This window comes from Eucyclogobius newberryi, unplaced genomic scaffold (assembly GCF_026437365.1).
Source record: "Eucyclogobius newberryi isolate DKJ021-1_F unplaced genomic scaffold, fEucNew1.0.hap1 SCAF_15, whole genome shotgun sequence".
Taxonomy (NCBI): domain Eukaryota; kingdom Metazoa; phylum Chordata; class Actinopteri; order Gobiiformes; family Gobiidae; genus Eucyclogobius; species Eucyclogobius newberryi.
This window is the reverse complement of record NW_027315779.1, coordinates 18789182-18812705: the sequence shown is the minus strand read 5'-3', so window position 1 is coordinate 18812705 and position 23524 is coordinate 18789182. Positions and strand designations below refer to the sequence as shown.

Genomic DNA, 23524 nt, shown 5'->3' with positions numbered 1-23524 from the left:
CAAATGTGAGTATTTGTTCCACCCCTGAATGACAGTAAATAGTTTTAGTAAAGGCATTTGTAGCAGTGGCAGTTTGACAGGCAGCTGAATTCTATTCAATTGAGTTCAGCAAACTATTTGCCAGCCATATTTAGTCTTTACAGTTTTGAGTGTATAGTTTGTTCCACATCTGCTACATAGTGTAGGCCTCTGTGCTGGCAGGGAAGCAGACTGTGCAATTTACCATGATGCGTTTGCTAATCCTGACAAAGCTATTATTTTGCAGACTGCTTGCTTGGCTTTTATTTTTGCTTTTCAATTTCCAAGAATTAGCACCGAAATGGGTCAATGCGTGTTTATGTGCTGGATTTTTTGCAAAGCAGAAGAGTGAGTCACTTTGGATCAAATTCTCATCACACACAAAAATCAGATTAAAAAGCTTTATTCAAACTAGCATGATCAGGCAGAATGCTTTACGCCAAATCAGAAACATAAAAAACAGACAAATAACTGAAAAAAGCAAGGCCATTCTCTCCCCAAAACTTCTAATCTTCTAAAAGTGGCATGAGCTTGATTAATACAATCTAAATAAAGAAATAAAGAGTAGAAGAACCTAAAATGTACACGAGAATATTTAGAGATCTAGAAGCACTTTACTGTGCCTTTCAGTCACAGTGAAGACAGAGATATCAAAAACAGTATAAAAACACAAAGTAGAAAGCAGTTGAATGTACAATAAATGCATCTACCGTGTCTAATTCTGAACAAACAAGGCTGAGCTCCTATTGTTTTAATATAGGGAAAACTGTAACTGGGAAATAGACCAGTACAGTGCAAAAGTTTAAGTGAGATGTTAAAGAAATGAATTTAATTAATACCTTTCCAAAAATAAAATTGGTTTAGGAGAGTAAAGACCAGTCATTAAAAGGCTGTTTAGTTTTAGTGAATACTATTTGTGGGTCAGTGAAGGAATATCATTATTTTAGAGTTTTGTAAAAACATAATCTTTTGCACAGCACTGCACTGTCCTTAATATCATTCATCAGAAGTTAACAATGCAGAAGGCACGCAAGGAGCTCATCGCATGTGCAATTCTTTTTGCACCAGTCTTGCACACCATTGTACCCCACGGCGAGTGTTTTCCTGATTAAGTGACATCCTTGGTCTGACAGGCGTACACTGTGTTGGTGTTACAGCCACACCAGGAAACTGAAGCTTAGGTTTCACTGACTCAGACTTTAGCCTGATACATCCACTCAGAACCACTGCATAATAATACAGGCCGCTCAAATCACATTTACAGCCCAATCAGTGCATTCTGGGTTTTAGAGTGCAGCCACCTGCTTTAGACTGGCCTCTAATGTAATACAACTATGTTCAGTATCACCACTAGGGTTTTGTTGCTTAGCACCGTATTTTTCTAATAGTGGACAGAGGTACAGTTGTCCATTAATTTGGTGTGTTTGAAATTAAAGATGACAGTTTATTTATGTTAAGTCTCAATATATTTTGATCAATACTCAGTTTGAGGAAAGGGAAACTCCTCAATGTATAAAGAGACTGAGTGGCACCATGATCGGTGACCAATCACAATTTACCCTTTTGTGTAAAATGTGCTCACATCTTTACTCTTACTTCAAATACCTCAACACTTATAGGGTCACAGTGATATGCTGCACAAGTTGTGCCTGATCCATTTATGTTCAATAAAATGCCAGTAACTTTATAGTCAGGTTTGTAGAGGCAAGTCTTCTCCCTCTGTCCACTATTCCTACTGCATAAATGTTCTTTTTAAAAGCTCCTTGTTTTCTGATTAACACAAATCTGGCCTTTTCTTTAGTGCAATATAGGCGCTACTCTTGAGGTCAACAAAGGTCGAGAAAAATACTGAATTAATAATAGTAATATTAACACTGTCAAAACATCACCAAACTACAAATACGCAACACAAAATGCCCTTGAAGAAGCTCACAAAAGCAGCATAAAATCTGATACATAAAATATTTATAAAAACAGTCATTAACAACACTTTATGTCTGGACCTTATCGTACATGATAAAAATTGTATTACAAAAGTTTTGTATATTTTTTGACTACTGATTCAATTGTTAGTTTGTCTTGGAACAACTGACTGTTGTAAGCAAATGTTTTTCTTTAGTATTGTAAGTCCGTGTTGTGAAATTTATAAACCAATATTTTGATGATTTGTATTTTTTTAAATCCATTTATATACTTTATTTGAATAAAAAGTTTTCTTTCTTTTTTTAAGAAGTAGCATTATTGCGGTCTGCTCTGCCTAATGCAGTCAGGCATAAAGCTAATATTTCTAAATAAATTATGCACCTGATATTTTTTATGGGTGTGCGTTTCTTTCTGTTACCTCATTTTCTTTTCTTTACAATCAACTAAATCAAACAAGACACTTGAAAACTCACTATTTAAGAATGGTAATGAAAACGGAACCACTTGTTATTTTCTTACCAGTAACACTATGAGCCTTAAGATGTGTTGTGGAAATGCTTTGTATAAAGTATGTCAAATCAATATCACTAATGTCTAAGCACTATTACCAGCTACAGTTTGATGGAGTTTTTCAACCTGAATCATGTGGGAACATGACCTTAACAATGAGGGATATCTATTTCTACAGCAAGCTGTGTCCAGACAGTTAAAATTGACTAGTTCTGTTGTTCTGTATTGAACCAGATGCTAGTGCAGTATCGTTTTGTGTACTTCAAATTTATAAAAATGTATGGTGTCAGTACTTTCAAGTTCCACCAACACAAATAAACCGTATACTGTTATATTGGGTTAGGAAAACAGAATTTAGCATAATCTGAGAATGTCCCATTTAGCATAAGAGGCCACTTTTGCAGACACAGATGCAAAAGCAAAAGTCTAACTCGCATTACTGTCTGGACACATCTTGCACGTGAAGCTGGAGAGAAGGCAGCACTTCTCTGCTTAAGGAATGACAGCATGAGGCCACTTTTGGAATGTCCAGGATTTCTGCAATACACGATTTGACGCCTGAATATCATAGAGCCATGCGGATTCATGCTAAATCTGAGAAAAGTATGGGTTGAATTGTAGCTGATGAGGGGCAGGGGGAAGTTGGGTGGGCAGCTGTGGTACGTCTTCAGTGTGAGTCACCAGTGAAGAGGTGATTATATCATGGCAGTTCTCTTCTGGGGCCCTGCGAAAAGAAACATAGCATATAATCAGTCCAAAAAAGGAAGGCTGATCCTTCCAAACTCACAGAAAGTCCTCACTCATGCAACACTGGATCCTGACTGGTTACTGCCACTGTTAGTGCAATACAAGCATTTTAGAACAAGGGCATATTTTCTTGCAAACATTTGGAGAGATTTGGGGAAATTTGGTATGAAATTACTGTAGACAACTAAACACAGAAACTAACATTGAAACTAATAAAGCGATTCAATATTCACAGCACAGATTTTTGAGTGGGGCTGTATGGGTACTTTTGTTTTCGTTTTGTGGAGTGATGCATTGTATAAAGAATGAGACAATAAAACAATTGGCTGATTCTGATTACAACTTCACTTGATTTCAAAATGAAACAGCCCTAGAAACATGTTGTTGTTGTTGTTGTTGTTGTTTTATGGCGGTTGGCATCCAATTGTTGCATTACCGCCAGACTTTATTCCTCAGACTTTTCGTAGTAGCCCTAGACACATGAACCATTTTGGAGAACCATGTACAAAAAAAAGGATTCCAGACTCACATATGTATTAGGTAAGAATGTGGAATGAAATCTGTGGAATGAAATTGTAATTTTGTTGTTGTTGTTGTTGTTGTTGTTGTTTTATGGCGGTTGGCATCCGAGTGTTGCATTACCGCCAGACTTTATTCCTCAGACGTTTCGTAGTCCTCAGACTCTGTCGTAGTCCGTAAAAGTACTCCTCCCATTGCTTTGGTGTTACAATTTTACTATATTTTAATTGATACATTTCACAAAGCCATGGAGTCAAAGCAATATGGAGCTTTATGTTGTTTTGACAATATACGGTTTTGGAACCTATACATGAAATGCTCCAATGGTGGAATGTAATGAACATAGATTTCTAGATTATGCTGCACTTCTGTAAGATAAAAGACTTTTCTAGAACTTTTGTTCCCCACACTTTAAATAATTGAAGTACCACACACAATCCACAAAAAAATCTGATCTACTGTAGTCAAAGCATGTACAATCAGGCATTTGGTATTTGGTGGGCCAATAGTGTCAGCATGTGACACTACGATGCAATGGCCACAAATACATGATCATAGTCTTCTATTATGTGGTTTATGAACCATGATATGTTGTTTCACAGGTGTACTTTTTGTATTTGTGCCATTACATTGTCCTGAATCAGAGCCAAGCAAACCAGATGTGCACCACCAAAATCTGACTGGCAGCCAATTCCAATTCTAATCTCTAAAATGAAAGTTTTTCTTCTTAGAAACACTGTGGCCAATCGAGATTTTATCGCAACCAGATGATACTGTATATTGTAATGCTCTGACTTAAAATGACCAAATTTTCTGTAATTTTAGACCAAACCAAAATTAGTAAATACAAAAGGGTAAAAAAGAAAATTATTGTGGCTCTACAAAATGTAGTTAGCAACCAGCATACCTCCAGTTGTGGGGTGGACTTCCTTTCATTTTGAATACTTTAGAACAGAAAGAAAAGACAAATTGAGTTGAACAAGTGAATGACAATAGCCACATACACACGGGGGTCCTCATGCATATTCATATTGTTTAATCTTTCAGTGAAACACTTGAGTTGAGTTGAGGCTGCAGGTCCAGCTGTAGTAAAACAAACAACATCTGCTGGAAAACTCGGCTGCTCTATTTGTGCCGTGTGTGAGCTATGTGAGGAGGCACAGCTCGAGATGCAAGATTTTTCTCATGTATGGAAACATCTTTTGTCCTTATAGCTCTCATAGCTCTGCAGGCTGCAATGCTTTGAAGTAGTTCCTCTCACACCCACTAGAGAATGGCTGTTTACTCCCTGTGCATCTGTAGAACCCACACTGGCATGGAGCGGTGGCAGGTGTGATTTGGTGGCATTTTGACTACATTCAAAGAGTGTTTTTTTCTCTTTTATAATTGCTCTTGGTTAGGATTTTCCACTGTGTAGTAGAAGCCAATTATGTTTGTAACATCATCCTCCATGACACACTGACCTGATTCCTCAGCTTCATTTGCATGGTTACACTTGAAGATTGTGCCAGTAGTAGTAAATCTTGACCATCAAAATGCTACGTTATATCAATAGAAAATGCAATAATTTTGCATATGTGACAGCGGGTTTTTTTCTTTTCCTTTTAGCACTTCATTATTGTGTTCATATTGCAGCAGGACACGTTTCCTAGATAATATATTATATTTCAAAGTTCAAAGTTTCAAAGTTAGCTGGTGCTTTACAATGCTATATTTTAACAGTTTTTTTTTCCTGGTAATAATCTACAGCAGTAGTTGTTATTGTTTGCTTTTACAAATGGCTAGACTAGACATAAGACAGAATGAACATGTGGATTAGAGTCATATCACTTAAGAATGTACACGTGCAGATAGAACCAAAACATACAGACCTCTAGCGTGGATGCTCTGGAGTCCGTCTCACTCGGGCCTATGCTCCGGGGTATACTGGACACAAAGTAGCCACCTTTGGGGATGATGGGCTGCCGCACCACCACTTTCCCCTTCCTCGTCTCAGCCAGGAACAAGCTGTACCAGTAGGCATCGCTGGAGATGAGGGTCGAATCCGCGATGGTGGAACTTCTCTGACTGATGACGCTATTTCTACTGATCACACTGTTTCTGTTGGCATTTGGTGGGAGCTTGATAGCTTTTGGCTTTGGTTTCTGACACTTCAAGACAATTATCACCAAGATGGTGATCAATAACAAGAATGAGACAGCTCCTAGTCCAATCACCAAGTACAAGTTCAAGTCCGTGAACATGTCATATTCAATTGGCAGCTCAGTAGTTTCCGAAAATGACATCACATTTTCTACAGTCGAAATCTTGATGGTGACTGTTGCAGACAAAGCCGGATCACCGTTGTCCTTGGCAACAATGATCAATCTTTGTTGCCTTGGATCTCTATAGCTGAACATCCTTGTGGTTCGGATCTCTCCATTGTACTGGTCCAAGCTGAATAAAGAGGCGTCAGTGATTTGTAAAAGTTGGTATGTCACTCTTGAATTCTGCTCGGAATCAGCATCAATGGCGATAACTTTAGCTACTAGATGTCCTTTATCAGTAGATCGTGGAATTACTTCTTCCACAATAGATCCTTGAGCTCTCCATGGTGAAACTATTATAGGAGTGTTGTCATTTTGATCTTGAATGATAATATGAACCGTTACATTACTGCTTAGTGGCGGAACACCAGAATCTCTTGCCTCAATATGGAACAAGAAGTCCCTTTCTCTCTCATAGTCGAAGGTCTTTAACGCATAAAGATCTCCGTTTTCTGGATTGATGGAAAACAGCATGGACATGGATGTGTTCACAATCTCTTTTTCCATTATGAAGTAGACTAAATATTGGTTTTCGCTCAGATCTGGGTCATGGGCGCTGAGGGATGTCAATAGAGCTCCTGGTACATTATTCTCCACAACATGGATAGTGTAAAAAGCCTGAGGGAACATTGGTGCATTGTCATTGATGTCTAGAATGTCTAAAATGATTGTTTCATTTTCGGATAGGGGTGGGCTGCCTTTGTCTGTCACCATGAGAATTAGTTCATATTTGCTGATAGTTTCTCTGTCTAATGGTTTTGAAACTATTAGCTCGTAAAATCCTTTAGACGTTTTGTTTAGGAGTAAAGGTAAAGTTTCTTGTTGGCTCAAAGTTAGTTGGACCACACCATTGTCTCCGGAGTCTTGGTCTCTCACAGTTATGACTGCGATAAGAGTGCCAATGGGGGTGTCTTCGCTGACTGCGTTTTTCACAGACTTGATGGTGACTTCAGGATAGTTGTCATTGAGGTCATTGACATAGAGCATGACTTTGCAGTGTCCTGACAGTGGGTTTGTGCCCCTGTCCTGTGCCTGGATGTGCATCTCGAAACTTTGACTCTCCTCAAAGTCTATGACGCCTTTCACCTTGATCTCGCCCGTGTGCTGATCGAGCATGAAGATCTCCTGGGTTTTCTCCGAGGTGTACAGTGTGTACGAGTATAGCAGCTCGGTGTTCGTGCCTTCATCCAAGTCTGTCGCATTTAACACCATGACTACAGTGCCCGCAGCAGAATTCTCGGAGACGTTGACTGTATATACCGGCTGACTGAAGAGGGGGGCGTTGTCGTTGATATCCAGGACATTGATAATGATACTGGCTGTGCCGGAGCGGGGAGGCACCCCTCCATCTACAGCCGTCAAAATCAGATTATGAACTGCCTGCTCCTCTCTGTCTAGATTTCCATTTAGTACCAGATCTACATATTTGGAGCCATCACTGCCAGTCTGGATGTCAATGTTAAAGAATTTGCTCTCACTCAGATAGTAAGTCTTGACTGAATTGGTGCCCACATCTGCATCTACAGCATTTGTCAATGAAAATCTCTCCCCGGGAGGGGTGGCTTCCGAAATGTCCAAATTCATTGTCTTTCTGCGAAACACAGGCTCATTGTCATTAATGTCCATTATCTCTAGTTCGATGTTAAAAATACGAATAGGATTCTCGAGAATGACATCCATTTTTAAGAAACAAGCCGTGGTTTTGGACGTGCAAATGTTTTCCCGGTCTATTTTCTCTCGTATAACCAACTCACCCGTGTATTTTTTGATGTCAAGGTAATTCTTACTGTTCACAAAATCGAGCTTCGCCTCACGTTGCGTCAATGTGCGGACGTCCAAACCCAGATCCGTGGCCAGATTTGCAACAAAGGATCCCTCTTCCATTTCCTCCGGTATAGAGTAGCGTGTGATGGAGAGCGCACAGCCCCACAGTGCAATAAGCGTGAAAGCAGTTACCATCCAACGTGTGCGTAAAGGTGCATCTAAAAGCGCCATTGTGACGCTTCGATTCAGGACAGATCGCAATGAGGAAAAACTCCACGTAGATCAGACCGTGTGCATGCAGGACAGCGCCGGTGTCATCGCCCCCACGCCTCGGAGCTGGAGCTGCAGCAGGCCATACACAGCGCGCACTGCCGCTGGAGGTGCACGGCTCCACAGCAGCAGGGGCGGAGACGGTGCTGTACCACGCACGGCAACACGCTGCATAAAGCCCCCAACTAAGAGCATAAACTGTACCAGAGACTGTACCAAGCAGGTGTAAGAGAAAATTAGACTGTTATATGCATTTTTATTAACCGAATGAAAATGAAAAAAATAAGCACAGGCCTAGTTAAATCAGATGTTTGGGCCAATTCAGTATTTTCAATTGATATGTTTAAACACATCAGTGTACTTTATTTGTACATGAGTAGCACTATGTTATTTTCAAGGTAATTGTAGGCTACTCTTACTACTATTTTGGCTATTCTTTGCATTTGTGTTGTTTTATGTGTGCATGAATACATACAATAGCCTATATGTGATATTGGGGCATCCTTTCCTTTGTGGGGCTGAACAGCTTTTAATAGTGGCAAAAGGAAAGTTTAAAATCATGAATCATATATGTTGAACTGGGAGCACAATTATACAATCTCCTGTCGATGGTAGATTTATGGAATTGGCTCATTTGCAGTCACTGTGTCTCAGTATAATCAATGTTTCCATCCCTCTTGGTATTTCATGTCATCCAAATTGGCTTCTGTGAAATTGGTGGTGTTGATCCATAATGGCCCATCTTTGTCAATCAGTCCCCGGGCAGCTGTGTTTCTATACAGATAGTTCCCGTTATTAAACTGACTCAGGACTGAAGGATGAATTACAGCCATATAGTTATTTGGAACTTGTTAACCTAAATTAATAAATAAATAAAGACAGTAAAAGTTGCGCAGCTTTTGCGTGTTTAATTATTTGTAGTACAATGTGTAACGCGATGTCTGTGGGGTGGATAGTCTTTCAGGGCCTTTCCACTGGCTCCATCGAGTGGCCATTTGTAGTATTACATAGTCACCCAACGCAAATGCACTTTTGAGTCCTCAGTAAAAACCTTCAGATGATAAATAAGTAAGTAAATCAATACGATTGTTAATATATATATATATATATATATATATATATATATATATATATATATATATATATATATATATATATATATATATATATATATATATATATATATATATATATAACCTTTATTTATCCAGGTATGCTGATTGAGAACCAATTCTCATTTACAACATCGACCTGGTCAAGATGCGGCAGCACAAAGAACAGAGCAATGTGATAATACAAATAATACATGGATAAACCATTAAATCAATCCACACATTAGACTATTTACAATAAAAAGTATGAAAGAGCAATTTAAAAACAGATGCACTCATTAGAAACTACAAGATTTATGGAAGACTGAAAAGCAGCTAAAGACATCAAAGTACAGAGCTTCAAAGCTTTTTGGATATACAGTGCAATTACTGCAGTGTTTGTGTTTGGGTGTCAAAATGTATCCATGGGTGTGAGAGTCATGGAAATGTAGCACCACACACACAATCAATTAACAAATATTCATGATTATTTATTAAAGATACAAAATGCTACCTCTTTTGAATGGTAAAAAAGTCAAAATGTAAACCCATGTTTACGTTCACATTATCTTACTAATTTGCTATTACTTATTGCTAAGTACTAACAAGTACTAAGGCATTATTTCTTCTATTTTTTTAATTTTTTAAATATTTTTGTCACCAAAATAAAATAAAGCATTAGCACTTATGTTGTCCATAAACAACAACGACGACGACGACGACGACGACAACGACAACGACAACGACAACGACAACGACAACGACAACGACAACGACAACGACATAGACAACGACAACAACAACACATATAACATAGTAAGGTAAGGCTATAAGCAATGGACATTCAACTTTTGGGTGCCCCCTAACGGTTAGAGTTTATAATTGCACACTCTGCCTAGCCAGAAAACGGTGGTTAAGGACAAAGCGACATAACATAAGCATTTTTGCTTATGATTATTTATCCTAAATCAGCATGCGTTTTTATTTTTATAATTATTTTCATTGTCTCAAAGTTGAAATGTACTTTTCAACAACCAAGCCGAATGAGGTTAATGATTACAACATTATTCTCATATCTAAGGCATTTGAAGAAACTTCAAAACGCACTGAATGTATTCTGTCTTTACTGTCCTGATTTTTTTTGATTTTTTTTATTCTGTTCGGCATCTGGGCCCTTGTTGTTTCTTAAGGGCCTTGGCCTCAGCTTGTTGGCAGGTTGTCTCTACCACTGGCTGTCTTCAACTGTCTTTGTAGTCTGCCTCCCCAGCATCTACGGGGACTTGAACATGTGGCACTTTTCCATCAGCACCATAAGAAAGAAAGCTGAGAGCATTTTCAATATTGCAGACAGTAAGTATGAAATATGTATGTATAATGGTAATAGAGCTTCAAATAGTCAGTGAGCTAATTAAGCTTTGAAACTAAAGACAGATGCTGGCCGTAAACACAACAATAATGCAGCTGGGACAAGTTTATGACCTAATTTAAGGATATGCTAATATTGAAACAACAATGAATAAATCATCACATCACTGACCCCCATTTTGTGCTTATGTACATAATTTCCAGGCCAGAGTTAAGTATGAGGGACATAACTGAGTTCTTTGGCTCTGTAATGTCAAATAACCGACACAGTACTTTAAAAAAAAAAATGTTTTCAAAGACCAGATAAACAAATATATGTTCTTGAGGTGATGACCATTTAGGCTGTGATTGAAGAAGAAGAAGAAGAAGAAGAAGAAGAAGAAGAAGAAGAAGAAGAAGAAGAAGAAGAAGAAGAAGAAGAAGAAGAAGAAGAAGAAGAAGAAGAAGAAGAAGAAGAAGAAGAAGAAGAAGAAGAAGAAGAAGAATTTATTGTAAACTCAAAACATTGTGTAAATAGTAGGGCTGTAGTGCCCCCTCTTGTAGCAACACATACAAAAGCCTTTGTGTTTAGTTACTTTTAGTTAGTTTGAATAACCAATAATGATAAACTTATGTTCAGAGGTGGAAACTAACTAACCGCAAATACTCGTTATTATAATTAAGTAGATTATTTTTGGTAATTGCACTTTTTTGGTAGATTTTTCAACACGTTCTTGTAAATGAGTAAATTCCTGCCATGTTATTGTAAATAGCTATATTTACAGTTACAGAGTACAACATGTCACAATCCCAAAACATGGCTGTCTTACTAGACTCTTCTCCTTGCCATACCTGCAAACACATATCACAACACTGCATTGCCTGCTCTTATTAGCCAGAGCTCAGAGAAAATTGGCCATTCAAAACTTATTTAAACTTTAAAAGGTTTAATTAATTAAGTTTTGGACAAAATATTGATCTAAAATCATAAAGTAACTATTAACTAGTATTTTCAGACTTTTTGTCTTACGTTTTGAGAGGCTAAGCTCCAGCCCATCCCCGATCAAATTGTTTTAAACTTAGCCCTCTGCCTCTCCATTCAGCATTTGAACTTGTGCAGCAGTTCTCCACCCCAGCACCACCTTTGCACCTCAGTTCCATATTTGTAGAGTCTAATTTTCTTTCAGGATTTTATATTCACCACCACGTGTCTAGGCTCCGGGGGAAGATTCCTATCATATCCTGCTCTGCACCAGCTGCACGTTGCTCATCATTCCCTGCTGGGGTCTAAGCCCCAAACCTAATAGATTAATTGATGTACTACATCATTAAATAATAGTTGCATTTTATCTTGGTTGTATTTCATATTTAATTCATTAGGTGTATTTGGGATAAGAAAAAACTGCAGCTCTGATTTGTGTCAATCAACAGTAAAGTTTCCTGTTCAACCCATGGTTTAACCCTATTGGTCTGCACACGGCTGCCATTTTTTTCTACACCTTCATTAGACACTGACCCAACAACAACAACAACGTAAAATTTATGGTGAAAAAGGTTTCAAAGGAAGTTCACTGGACAATGTTTTTGAAATCCATACAGACTAGGATAGTGTAATATTTCTACTAGTTAGATACAATATAGTGTGCGCCACCAGCCCACTGTGGGACCTGGACTGGGCTCATCCCTGCTGAGCTCCCAAGATTTGACACAATCAGGCATTGACAATTTGGTATGGCCACAGTCATAAAAACAACAGAGCCGTTTACTAGAGGAAGCCCTGGCGGAGTTCAACATAGACTGGGAACAGGTCTGACTTACTGCAGGAAATACAAACAAAACGCCAGTCCCGGTCATACAGGGACCAGACAGTTCTGAGCAAAGGGCCCTGGACCCCATACTTCAGGACACGGACGGACGCCTTCTCCAGATCCACAAAGCACATGTGGACTAGTTGGGCAAACTTCCATAAAGTATAGTGCTGGTCTCTCCGAACTCCTCTCAGTCTCAAGTTTTACCTCTGCGGCCGCTGCAGTGCGCTTGGCCAGCCGATACCTGCCATCTGCCTAAGGCCTGATAGGACTCCTTCTTCAGCTTAAATTCAGGCGTCTCTCCTACATTGTGTAATATATAGTATAATATGCAAATAATTTGGCTATTCTTAAGTAGGCCTTTTTGTACTGGTAATAATTTAATTAAACTGGAGCCAAATTCAGCATTGCATTCTTAATTCATCATAAAGGCACAGGATCAGACTAAACTAAAGGTAATAAAAACATAATAAACAAGAATATTGGTATCAGATTGGAGATTGTTATGAGAGCAATATCAGAAATGACAAATATCGGTTTAGGATATAGAAAACACTGTGCCATCCCTAGTTTGTCGCCGTAACAAGCATACGACCACAGTTTCAAGTCCACTCAGACTCAAAGTCCCCGGACTCCCCGAGAAGCTCTTCCAGACGTGAGTTGAAGCCCCTGCTGACAGAGGGCTTCACCAGATGTTCCCATCTGCAGATGGTGGAGCCCTCTTGATATGCTTGGGTCTGCCAAGCCTGTTTGGCTTCCTCCTACGCCAGTGGATCCAAATCTCTACCAGGTAATGATTTGTTGACAGCTCAGCCCCTTTCTTCTCCAGAGGCCAATACATGTTACCGAAGGTCAGATGACAAGACAATAAAGTCGATTATTGACCTCTGGCCTTGCACTGATGAGCATCCTTGTGCTCAAACATGTTGTTCTTGATGGTCAAACTGTGACTAGCACAGAAGTCCAATAAAAAAAAAAACACTTCTTGGGTTCAGATTGGAGAAGACGTTCCTCCCGTTGATCACATCGGCATTGGAGTACCCCTGTCGAATCCGGTCAGTGCACTTTCCAGCACCCCTCCCAGATACTCTAAGAAGGCAGCGTACCCTGCACTGCTCTCTCACTGGTGTGAACTCCAAAACACATCGGCTGAGCTGTGGCTAACATTGTAAATGAGGATTTGTTCTAATGGTTTGTTTTGTATGAAAGTATCTATCGTCTATCTATCCATCTATCTATCTATCTATCTATATCTGTATCTATATCAATATATATATATATATATATATATATATATATATATATATATATATATATATATATTGATAGGTATATATATCGATATAGATTATATATATATATCAATATATCTATATCGATATATATGTATATAGATTATATATATATATATATATATATATATATATATATATATATATATATATATATATCTCGACATATATAGATATGTAGAAAAAGCTTCAGTTGTAGTCATCTGGACTCAGTTTAGAAAAAATAGACGTTTCGACTCTCATTCAAGAGTCATTGTCAATAAGCGAATTTAGGCCGGGAACTCAGATATTTATACTACTCTGTGGTAAGTCCAGCCCATTGGGCGGAGCCTTCCTGAAGTGGAAAGAGTTGTTTGTTTCAACAGAAACTCCCCCTCTTTGTTTCTAACGAGCTACTCTATTTACAAAACAGTCCTTTAATGGGCTATTAGTCTCCCCTTTGTTTTTGTGTGACCCTGGCTCACTCACCCTGAGGACCTGATTAGCATCCGAATGCCCTGGTTCTCTACCTCTCCAGGGCTTCAATATTCCATTATAGACTACAGAAAGGTTGAATCTAAACCCTCCATTTCTGTTTAAAGAAGGTATTTCTTTTTAACAAAAATAGCTTCCTTGACTCCTCTTTCAAACCATCTTTTCTCCCTGCTTAAAATCTTTACCTCACCATCTTCAAATGAGTGATTAGAGGCTTCAAGATGAAGATGCACGGCACTCTGTGGTCCTGAACTTGTATTTCTTCTGTGCTGATAAAGCCTCTTGTGCAGAGACTGTTTAGTCTCTCCTATGTAAGCGTTCTTTACAACTTTCTTCACTGCATTGGATAGAATAAACTACATTAGGATGAACCTATATATATATATATATATATATATATATATATATATAATATATATATATATATGAGGAGATACAGACCACAGTTATTAAGACACGAAAGCTCCTGACCATGCATAGAAGGTTCCATCCCAAATCCAGCACCCTGAGACATTGTTGGCAGGGACAGCTTACAAGCATACATGGAGCGCCACAACCAGGTGGCTGGCATAGTGTACAGAAACATCCGTGCAGAGTACGGGCTGGAGACCCCAAGGACAAGGTGGGAAACACCTCCAAAGGTGGTGGAGAACGACCGAGCTAAGGTCCTCTGGGACTTCCAGATACAGACAGACAGAATGGTAATGGAGAACCAACCGGACATAGTGGTGGTTGACAAGGGTCAGAGGAAAGCCGTGGTGGTGGACATTACAGTATTGCATGGAAACATCCGTAAAAAGGAACACGAGAAACTAGAGAAATACCACGGCCTCAGAGAGGAGCTGGAGAAGGCCTGGAGCTTGAAGGTATCGGTGGTGCTCGTAGTGATCGGAGCACTTGGGGCAGTGACCCCCAAACTGGAGGAATGGCTTGAGCAGATCCCAGAAAAAACATCAGACATCTCGGTCCAGAAAAGTGCAGTGCAGGAACAGCAAAGATAGTGCGCAGAAGCCTCAAGCTCCCAGGGGCCTCTGGTAGAGGACCCGAGCTTGAAGGAGGAGACCACCCACGGAGGGTGAGAAAGAGTTTAAAAAAAATATATATATATATACATATATATATATACATATATATAAGATAAGATAATCCTTTATTGTCCACACATGGGGAAATTTCGCGTTATGTATCTACTGCGTTATAACGCAGTAGATACAGGGGAAAGGACAGATAACTTATAGGAAGTTTTAAAAAAAAAACACTCTTAATAGAAGAACTCTTATAAACAAAACTCCTCTCATATCTTAATAGGGAATGGAGGGAAAAAAAATCTCTCTCTCTCTCTCTCTCTCTCTCTCTCTCTCTCTCTCTCTCTCTCTCTCTCTCTCTCTCTATATATATATATATATATATACACACACACACCTCTAATATAATATAAATACCTTTAGCTTCCATAGATTTGCACGCATTTTGTTTATAGGCATTTTGAATGGGATGAAAACCTTGACTTGTACATTAACATTTGAAATTTGGCACACTTATTCTCCACATCACACTGAACATAAAATCCAGTGGGGACATGAGTCTATCTCAAACCGTGCCGTCGTGATCACAATTATTACAATGAAGAAAGAATAAAAAACGAATGCCTAACATTTAAATTTCAAATATAGTATTTAGTGTCAATATTTGCATAACAGTATTGATACCCACATTTTACCGGGTCAGTACTGACATATTTATACTTTGATAGCGATATTCCCATCCCTAGTCAGAGGGTCATTTCTCTTCAGTGTTGTGGATCTCCCCTTTCTGCCCTCAGTGGGTCAGTGGACTGTGATTAACCCTGAGCTCTACTGTGGCCTGTGGTGGGTAAGAAGCAGCACATCTTGTGGATTATCTGAGCAGCAGCACTAGTGCTATAAAGCTGGGGTTTACTCTGCTGAATGTCAAGATTGAAGGTTAAATGACACTGTGAGCTGTAAGTCAAACCACAACAATAACACCCGCTCCCTCCTCCTCCTCCTTCCTCACAGGGACCGGCCCTAAGATGCACTTGTGAATTTGAGCGCAGGGATTAGATGTAATATAACCTCCTGATCCCATCGTCACAGATAAATTGGAAAATGCCCCTCCAATGTCAGGACCAAATTGAGCTTAGGGTTAATACTTTGTTTCCACCCCTAAAAAATGACTGGGTAGGTCTAAGCCATCTTGAGCCAAATCTCCACCATCTGTGTGCAAACTGGTTTAATCGCTTAGAACATATCGCCCCCAGATGCAAGGCCGGATGAGGATGGAACAACGAAGTGCAGTCTGTGTAATAGCCATTGGTGACATTAGAAAATCATTTATAATCAATTAATCTATAATTGATTTATCTTAAATAATATACTGGTAATGTACATTAAAAATTATACAGTCAAGTTTACCATTTGTAAAAGAAAATATATAATAATTTATATTTTGTGATTGGGAAATTTATCTCTAACGCCCCATTTGCAATTATGTTTGTTCATTGCACTGGATAACAACAGCATCTCTTCATGCTGAAGAGAATTCTGTTGTATTATTATTATCCTTTCTTGATTTTATCCTGATGCACTAGCAACGGTGGAAGGTCCACCACCAACTCCCCTACAAGATGTTCCACAGTATGGCATTCAATGTCTTTATTTCCATGTATTCAATTACAGGTTACAATTACTTTTAATTGCTTTATTGCTGAAAGAATGAGTGGGGTTATCCCTTCACAGATTTGACCTGCAACTCTGCCAGGTGGAATTATCTGCTTGTCTCCATAGAGATATACACATTTGATGCCATGTTGTGGAACATTCAAGTCAAAGCCATAACTTCTCCATGTATTTTATATAAGGCACTTTTTAATGGCTAGAAAATGGAATAGGTTGTTTTTGGAAATCCTTGGCTACATGAGAGAAAGATTATGTTTGTCTCTGTGCTGAGATCAGCTCAGCTTAACACCTTCATCAACAACTCATGAAGCCATAATGCAATGAGTTTTGTCTTGAATTGCAAACTGAATTTTGCACATCTAAATTGCCATATTAGGCTTTTTTTCTTTTTCTTTTAACTAACTTTATGCATATCCCCATTTCCCAACTTCTTTCATGGAGCATTATTAGAAAATAACAGAGAGGATCTGGCTAACAACAGATGCTAAAAATAGTTTCGGTCAATCAGTTTGTCTTTAGTGTTGAAAGTGATCTTTGATGCATGTTTGTAGCTGATATGGGCAAGTGAGCTGTCAGTGAAGATATGAATAGTAATTACTTGTTTATGCTACGCTCCTCATTTTGAAAAGCAAAAATCTACAAATAAAGGCGAACTATGCTCTGTGCCAGCATGGTGATTGTTCTTTTCTCTTAGGTTTGGGTTTGGCTCACCACTGTTTCTCAAAGTATATACATGTCTTTCATAATGTGACACTGTTTCGGCCAACGCACATAGTTCCTTGTGTATAGTGTATAGTGTATAGTGTATTTTAGTTCCTAAAATACACTATATTTATCATGCTATCAAATTGAAATTGTAGTTGTTATAATAAATAAATCAACAGACAAATTATTAATGTTAGGTCTCAGAGTAGGAAATAGACTCGTATAGTGATATAAACTTCAATATAAACACAATATTTAATGCATAAGTTATACATACATACATACATACATACATACATACATACATAATGGTCATAATACACATTTTAAATAAATATAATGTAGTTAAATAAATTATGTTATGCTGACATTGTGCGAACAGTGCACCCAGTACTCGACAAGACATTGTTTCACTATGGAAATATCAACATGAAATAATCAAACATGCCATAGACGGAGAAGCAATGTTTTGTGTATCAAATAGTTTCTCTACAAAATAGTGAATACAAATGAAAATGAACATTGTCTTGTGTTATTTTAATTATATACATTCCCATAAGGCCTGTTGTTGGAAAGCATGACACTAAATGTAATGTACGTGCCTTTATTTTATCATTGTTTTTATATCTTTGTGAATTTCAATTCTTAGAATAGAATATTTATCTTCAATATTCCCTTTTAAAATCAAATGGCATATTTTATTTGTGGTCAAATTTACATAAAAAGTAGCATGGGGTCATTTGTTAGGGGAAGGAGCAAGGCCACATTGCAATCGAAACTCTCCAGGAGAAGTACTAGCAGCAATACCAACATTGCAAAAAAATAACATTTAACTTTAACTCCTGCTTTGCCAATAGTATTATATAGTAAAATATATTTACTGCATATTTACTTTTGAGTATGTTATCCTTCTGCTTTAGGGACGATATGTTAGCTCTCAAAACAAAGCTTTTTGATGCAACTTTTTCCGCTCCTTCAAGCCACTTTCTTAAATCTCAGAACCTAGTTTAGCTTGTTCATTTGATAAAAATAAATTCACATCATTGGATATCAAATCCAAAAGTGTAGTGTATCGTCTTTTCTTATCACAGCCTGCAATGCTATCCTTGCACTACTTAAATATATCATTGCTTATGAGCCCATTGTCTTTGTCGAATGTTTGCTCATAGTTTGAGATTAATCTCTTTTTCTTGCCAAAAGTAGAGAAGCTGTTATGCACGTCCAGCTCTCCTCTGGGTGTCAGCTTCAGGGTGCTGTATCCAGATGTGGTGCCAGGGATGTACACATTGTGCTGGTAGTCCGGCTCTTCTGAATTTGGCTGTGCATATTTTGGCGTCCACGAGTAGTTGGAAACGCTTGCTTCTTGAAGAGATAACTTGCAGTCTGTCATAAAAATATAAACGCATGAATATTAATCCTACCTAATTTGCATACAGTGTGCTTCATTTAAATACAGGTTTTAAAGTATACGGGTTTTAAAAGGGAGCTTCTTACAGTGACTAAAATAATCCCTTTGTTGATGCATTAAAATCCCCATTCCCTTGTGGTGCCTGGTATTATCTGCATTTACCATTTCACTTTTAAACTAAATCCTTCGCCAGGCACTCAGTGGAGAGTCCCCTCCCTCCCCCCTTTCCCTCCCCACTGGAACCACTATAAGCCTTTATTTTAGACAGACCTTTCATATGGGAGCCCCAGGTCCAATACTGTGGTGCAACGGAGCAGGCAAAGCTGTCTGCGTCATAGTTTGGTTGGCGTGAAACAGTGCTGTCCACATTGGCTGTACTGTATCTGTAATGGCAGAATAGTAGTACGTAAATAATACTATCACACATGCATAGTGCACTGGTGAGGTTTTAAGGTCTAATGTAGGTGTACCTTTTGTAAGCAGAGTTGCGTTCATTCTTTGTCCATGTCCAATCTTTGTTTGACGATTTTAGCTGCAAGAGGCAAGTGTCGCAAGTCAGTCACATACTTTTTCAAATATATAATATTTGATAGATAGAAATATCATGGTTTAAAGAATATTCACATATACTGACACCAAGATCAAATTACAATGAAATCCTCAATTTAGTATGGTTCATGTAACACAAAAAGCAAGATAGAGTACTTAAAAGAGTACTTTTTTGGATTGTAAATTGAATTAAAATGACTTAATTTAGCTTATTTTTCACTTTTTGTATACCTTGTAAAGCATTTTCTATATTGTTGTTCTAGCAACGATAAATATATAATATCTCACAAAGATGTATAATACACACAAAGCTTCAATGCCTCAAGGACAAATCTATGTCCAACAACTCTTAAGAAGTCATCATTTGACAAAGTAGGGTACTACATGGACTGCACATACTTTTGTTTTGTAGTACATGATATATTTTTTTCTCCCTGTGTAAATAATGTAACCAACCCACACTTTGCAGGTTTCTACCCTTTTTCCTCCTTTTCTTAAAACAATCTTGCTACAGAGACTAGTTAAGACTGCCATGTGATTAATAGGCTTCAGGGATATTATTATGTATATTGATGTGCAACAGTTTCTCAGGGTTTGGCAACTTTAACGATTCAATGGGAAAAAAATATACAACCATCTGGTAATTGTAACACATGCCTGTAACTAATCTTTATACAGAAGGCTTTACCCCCAAAAAAAACAATATTTTACTAGGCCAAGAGAGTCAAATAATTTCTACCCTGAGAAGTTGTTGAATTTTTAATGAACATTCTGCATTTTTGCTTTTTATTTTTGCCCTTTAAGCACTGCAGTGTTGGAAAGCAAATGCTGTTGTTTGGCCCAGAATCAACTGGACTTTAGTACCTTTAGAAATAAGTGCATACGTGCATTTACCTGATAAACAACTCAAACCAATTAGCTTCATCCAATAAAATAGCATGAAGCTAATTTGTCATACCCTGAATGTTAATTTAAATAATAACTTATTTAGTTTATTTTTTTTATTTTTTAGAAAATCCAACTGTTAATCAGCTTATGTGACTAATGTGAGTTTTGGTTGTGCTTCCTCCTCAAATATCTCCCTTATCACCACCACACCTTTAATCCCCACCGCCACACATCCAGTACAGACAGGGATTATCTGCCCTAACTGTGGGATGTGTTGTCACTGCGTGCAGAGATGGCTGGGTGCTTCGGAATTGTTCATTGAGTTGCAAAATAGTCACAGCATGATTAGCTTTGCACACAAAATCCAGTTAAGCGTTTTTCATGACTTGTCAGTGGAGCTAAATTAATCATTTTTAGGACAATAATACCCATATGGCAAAGTATGGTCACGTTTGGGCGAGGTTTGTGAATGTTGTTTGGAAGATATTGAAATTCAAGGCACTAACTGACCACAGAATGTGTTCATTGTGGTGTGTAGGGAAGGACAGGGCTTGTATTCAGTAGTGTAAGTGGATAAAGTAGAGTGCAAAAGAAGGTTTTTACCAACGATTATGACTAAAGAAATGATTTGTACAATGTAAAAGTTTAAAGCACTGGTGATGCTCATCTAAATTTAAATAGATTTAATGACAAAAATGTAAACTATGTCACATATATTCATATAACATATAAGTAAAATATAGCATTGCATTCTTAGTTTCTTTATTTCTTTATATCCTTTACTGGGTTGGATTTACATTTGGGTTGTGGGAAAAAAAAATTCCAATAACGAAACGAGTATCAAAACTAATTACAATTTTGAGCAGTAAGTATCAATATTAAGAAAAATAAATGAATAAACATAAATAAGGCAAAATTTGACCTTTCTTGATTAGATTGAATATATATAATATTAAAGAAAGTACTATTACTTTACGTTTTTGTATTGCACCAATGCTAATCCAACAGCAAAGCACAGCACTTGTTCAATCCTATAAACAAGGTGAGTGAGAAGAAATTTAACAACATACGTTATTTTATGGCTGATGGGTGATATCTGGGAGAGCACTAAAGAGGCACTGAAAGGGAAATTGTGCTACTGCACTCCAAGGACAGCTCCACTCCCTACAATGGTAGTATTGTCAATTCAAGTCTGGCTCTGCTCCCATTGCAGGGGCTATTATGATTGTTTGGGTATTTGGAGCTCATAGCATAGTGCGGGACACGTATGGTTTACAATAATCACATATTTGCATAGCCCTACCAACATACAGGTGCACAAATAAGTTCTTATGAAATTGCACAAATACATTTGAACGTCCACCATGTGTTCATGATTCAAGTCAATGAGGAAAACACTAATTATAGACAATTATAACGTCTGATGACAAGGACTGAGCTGGAGGGGTCCTTTGTACTGTTAGCTTTGTACTAGCAGTGTGACCACAAATTAATAACGAAAACTGCAGTTCGCCTCAAATAAATGGTATTTAACATTATACCTCATATTTGTTCTTCTGCACCTGTATGTTTACATTTGACATCATTTGCCAATACTCACCTCATTTGGAGATGGCGATGTAGCATTGGTTACTTCATTCCTGTCCAATGTGCTCCATCCGGATGTCAGATAGTCCGTACTCTTTACATTATTCTGTTGGACAGCCATGACTGGACTACATGGCTTGAGGAACATGAAGTCACTTTTGGATGACTCCGGGGTCAGACACATCTTATAGCAGTAAGCTTGACGTATGGCATTTGCATTGGCCTCGGTGAGACCAGTCGAACTCGGTGGCATCCGAATGGTCAGATTAGACTTTTTGAGCACCTCTTTTCCTGTCGATATGTTGGATCTCAAACAGCAACAGCAGCCACTAAAGAAAGGCAAAGCATACGTTCCGTTGGCCGGTCTGTCCTTGTATCTCCTCACTGTAACCAGGACGATGATAGCCACCAGAAATGTGAAGGAAATGGCGCCTAAGGACACGATTAAGTACAGGGTGAAGTTGGAGTTGTGATGCAGGCTCAGTGACAGGTCACCCAAATCGGGCCGCGATTCTGGCAAGCTGTCCACCACTGACAAGATGATGGAAACTGTAGCCGAGAGCGGGGGCTGACCATTGTCCTTGACCAGCACGACCAGTCTATGCCTAGTGGGGTCTTTGTCACTAATTTGCCGGATGGTTCTAATTTCGCCTGTGTAGAGAGCAACGCTAAACAGTGTTGAATCGGTTGCTTGGAGCATTTGGTAGAACAGCCTGGAGTTTTGACCTGAATCGACATCCATTGCGTTGACTTTGCTTAAAAGGTAACCGGGCTCGGCCGATCTGGGCACTACTTCAATGGGGGTGGAGCCGTTTTGAGTTTTGGGCGATATTATAAATGGAGAATTGTCGTTTTGATCCAAGATAAAAATAGTCACTGTGACGTTGTTGTTCAGAGGTGGGAAACCAGCATCTTGGGCCTGGACGGTGATCTGGAAGTTCTTGAGTTGTTCGTGGTCAAACGATCTTAATGCGTATAAGTTTCCATTGTCAGAATTGATGGACACGTATGTGGAAATTGGCATTCCTTGTATGTAATCGTCAAGGATAGAGTAGGATAAGTAAGAATTTTGGCCTGAATCTGGATCTAGGGCAGTAACCGAGCAAACAGAAGCCCCTGGTGCATTATTTTCTGTCAAGTACACAGTATAGGCTGGCTGTTTGAATAGAGGAGCATTGTCATTAACATCAGAAACTTGGACAAGAATCATTTTGCGCATAAACAATGGAGGAGAACCCATATCTCTCGCTGTGAGGGTGATGTTATACTCTTCCACCGCTTCTCTATCCAGAAAATCGGAAGTAACTAACGTGTAATAGTTCTTAAACGAGGAATGGAGCTGGAATGGGATCAGATTGGGTATTTCGCAGTCGACGTTCCCGTTTTCTCCGGAATCCTTATCTGTGATGCTGATGACCGCAATGACCGTCCCAGGGGGTGCGTCTTCTTGGACAGGTGTGGACACGGAAGTCAAAATGACATCAGGGACATTGTCATTCTTGTCCAAAACATTCACCAGAACTTTACAGTGCACCGCCACAGGAGACGGCCCTTTATCCTTCGCCTGGACATAGATCTCATGCATTCGAGCCTTTTCATAGTCAATAACGCCTTTGACTTTAATT

General features: G+C 38.6%; 2 protein-coding genes across 3 annotated transcripts in view; both read right to left on the bottom strand.

The window, feature by feature from the left end:
• Positions 1-405: 405 nt before the first annotated feature.
• Positions 406-8183, bottom strand: LOC140360977 (protocadherin alpha-C2-like). 2 transcript variants are annotated; one of them, XM_072446519.1, is made up of 3 exons: positions 5589-8183; positions 4625-4661; positions 406-3175 (listed from the first exon to the last, which is right to left on the bottom strand). In XM_072446519.1, the coding sequence occupies exons 1-2, from the start codon at positions 8016-8018 to the stop codon at positions 4650-4652; spliced, it is 2442 nt and encodes an 813-aa protein (XP_072302620.1). In that variant the 5' UTR covers positions 8019-8183; the 3' UTR covers positions 406-3175; positions 4625-4649. The 2 variants fall into 2 exon arrangements, with proteins under 2 accessions (XP_072302620.1, XP_072302619.1); XM_072446518.1 differs by lacking the exon at positions 4625-4661.
• A 10227-nt stretch (positions 8184-18410) lies between these two features.
• The window catches only part of LOC140360976 (protocadherin-10-like), a 6138-nt gene continuing 1024 nt past the window's right edge, over positions 18411-23524 (bottom strand). Inside the window, exons 1-4 of the mRNA XM_072446517.1 lie at positions 21913-23524; positions 19346-19407; positions 19146-19258; positions 18411-18850 (exon numbers count right to left, since the gene is read on the bottom strand). The exon at positions 21913-23524 is cut by the window's right edge and continues 1024 nt beyond it. Of these exons, the coding sequence (XP_072302618.1) occupies positions 18579-18850; positions 19146-19258; positions 19346-19407; positions 21913-23524 (2059 nt within the window). The 3' untranslated portion in view covers positions 18411-18578. The remainder of the gene's footprint in view (positions 18851-19145; positions 19259-19345; positions 19408-21912) is intronic.

Bases quoted from the DNA above. Each gene is read 5' to 3' on its own strand.
- LOC140360977 (XM_072446518.1), bottom strand. From the start codon at position 8,018: ATGGCGCTTTTAGATGCACCTTTACGCACACGTTGGATGGTAACTGCT. The intron at 3,176-5,588 runs GTCTGTATGTTT...TTCTTTTCGCAG, and splicing joins CCAGAGCATCCACGCTAGAG to GGCCCCAGAAGAGAACTGCC.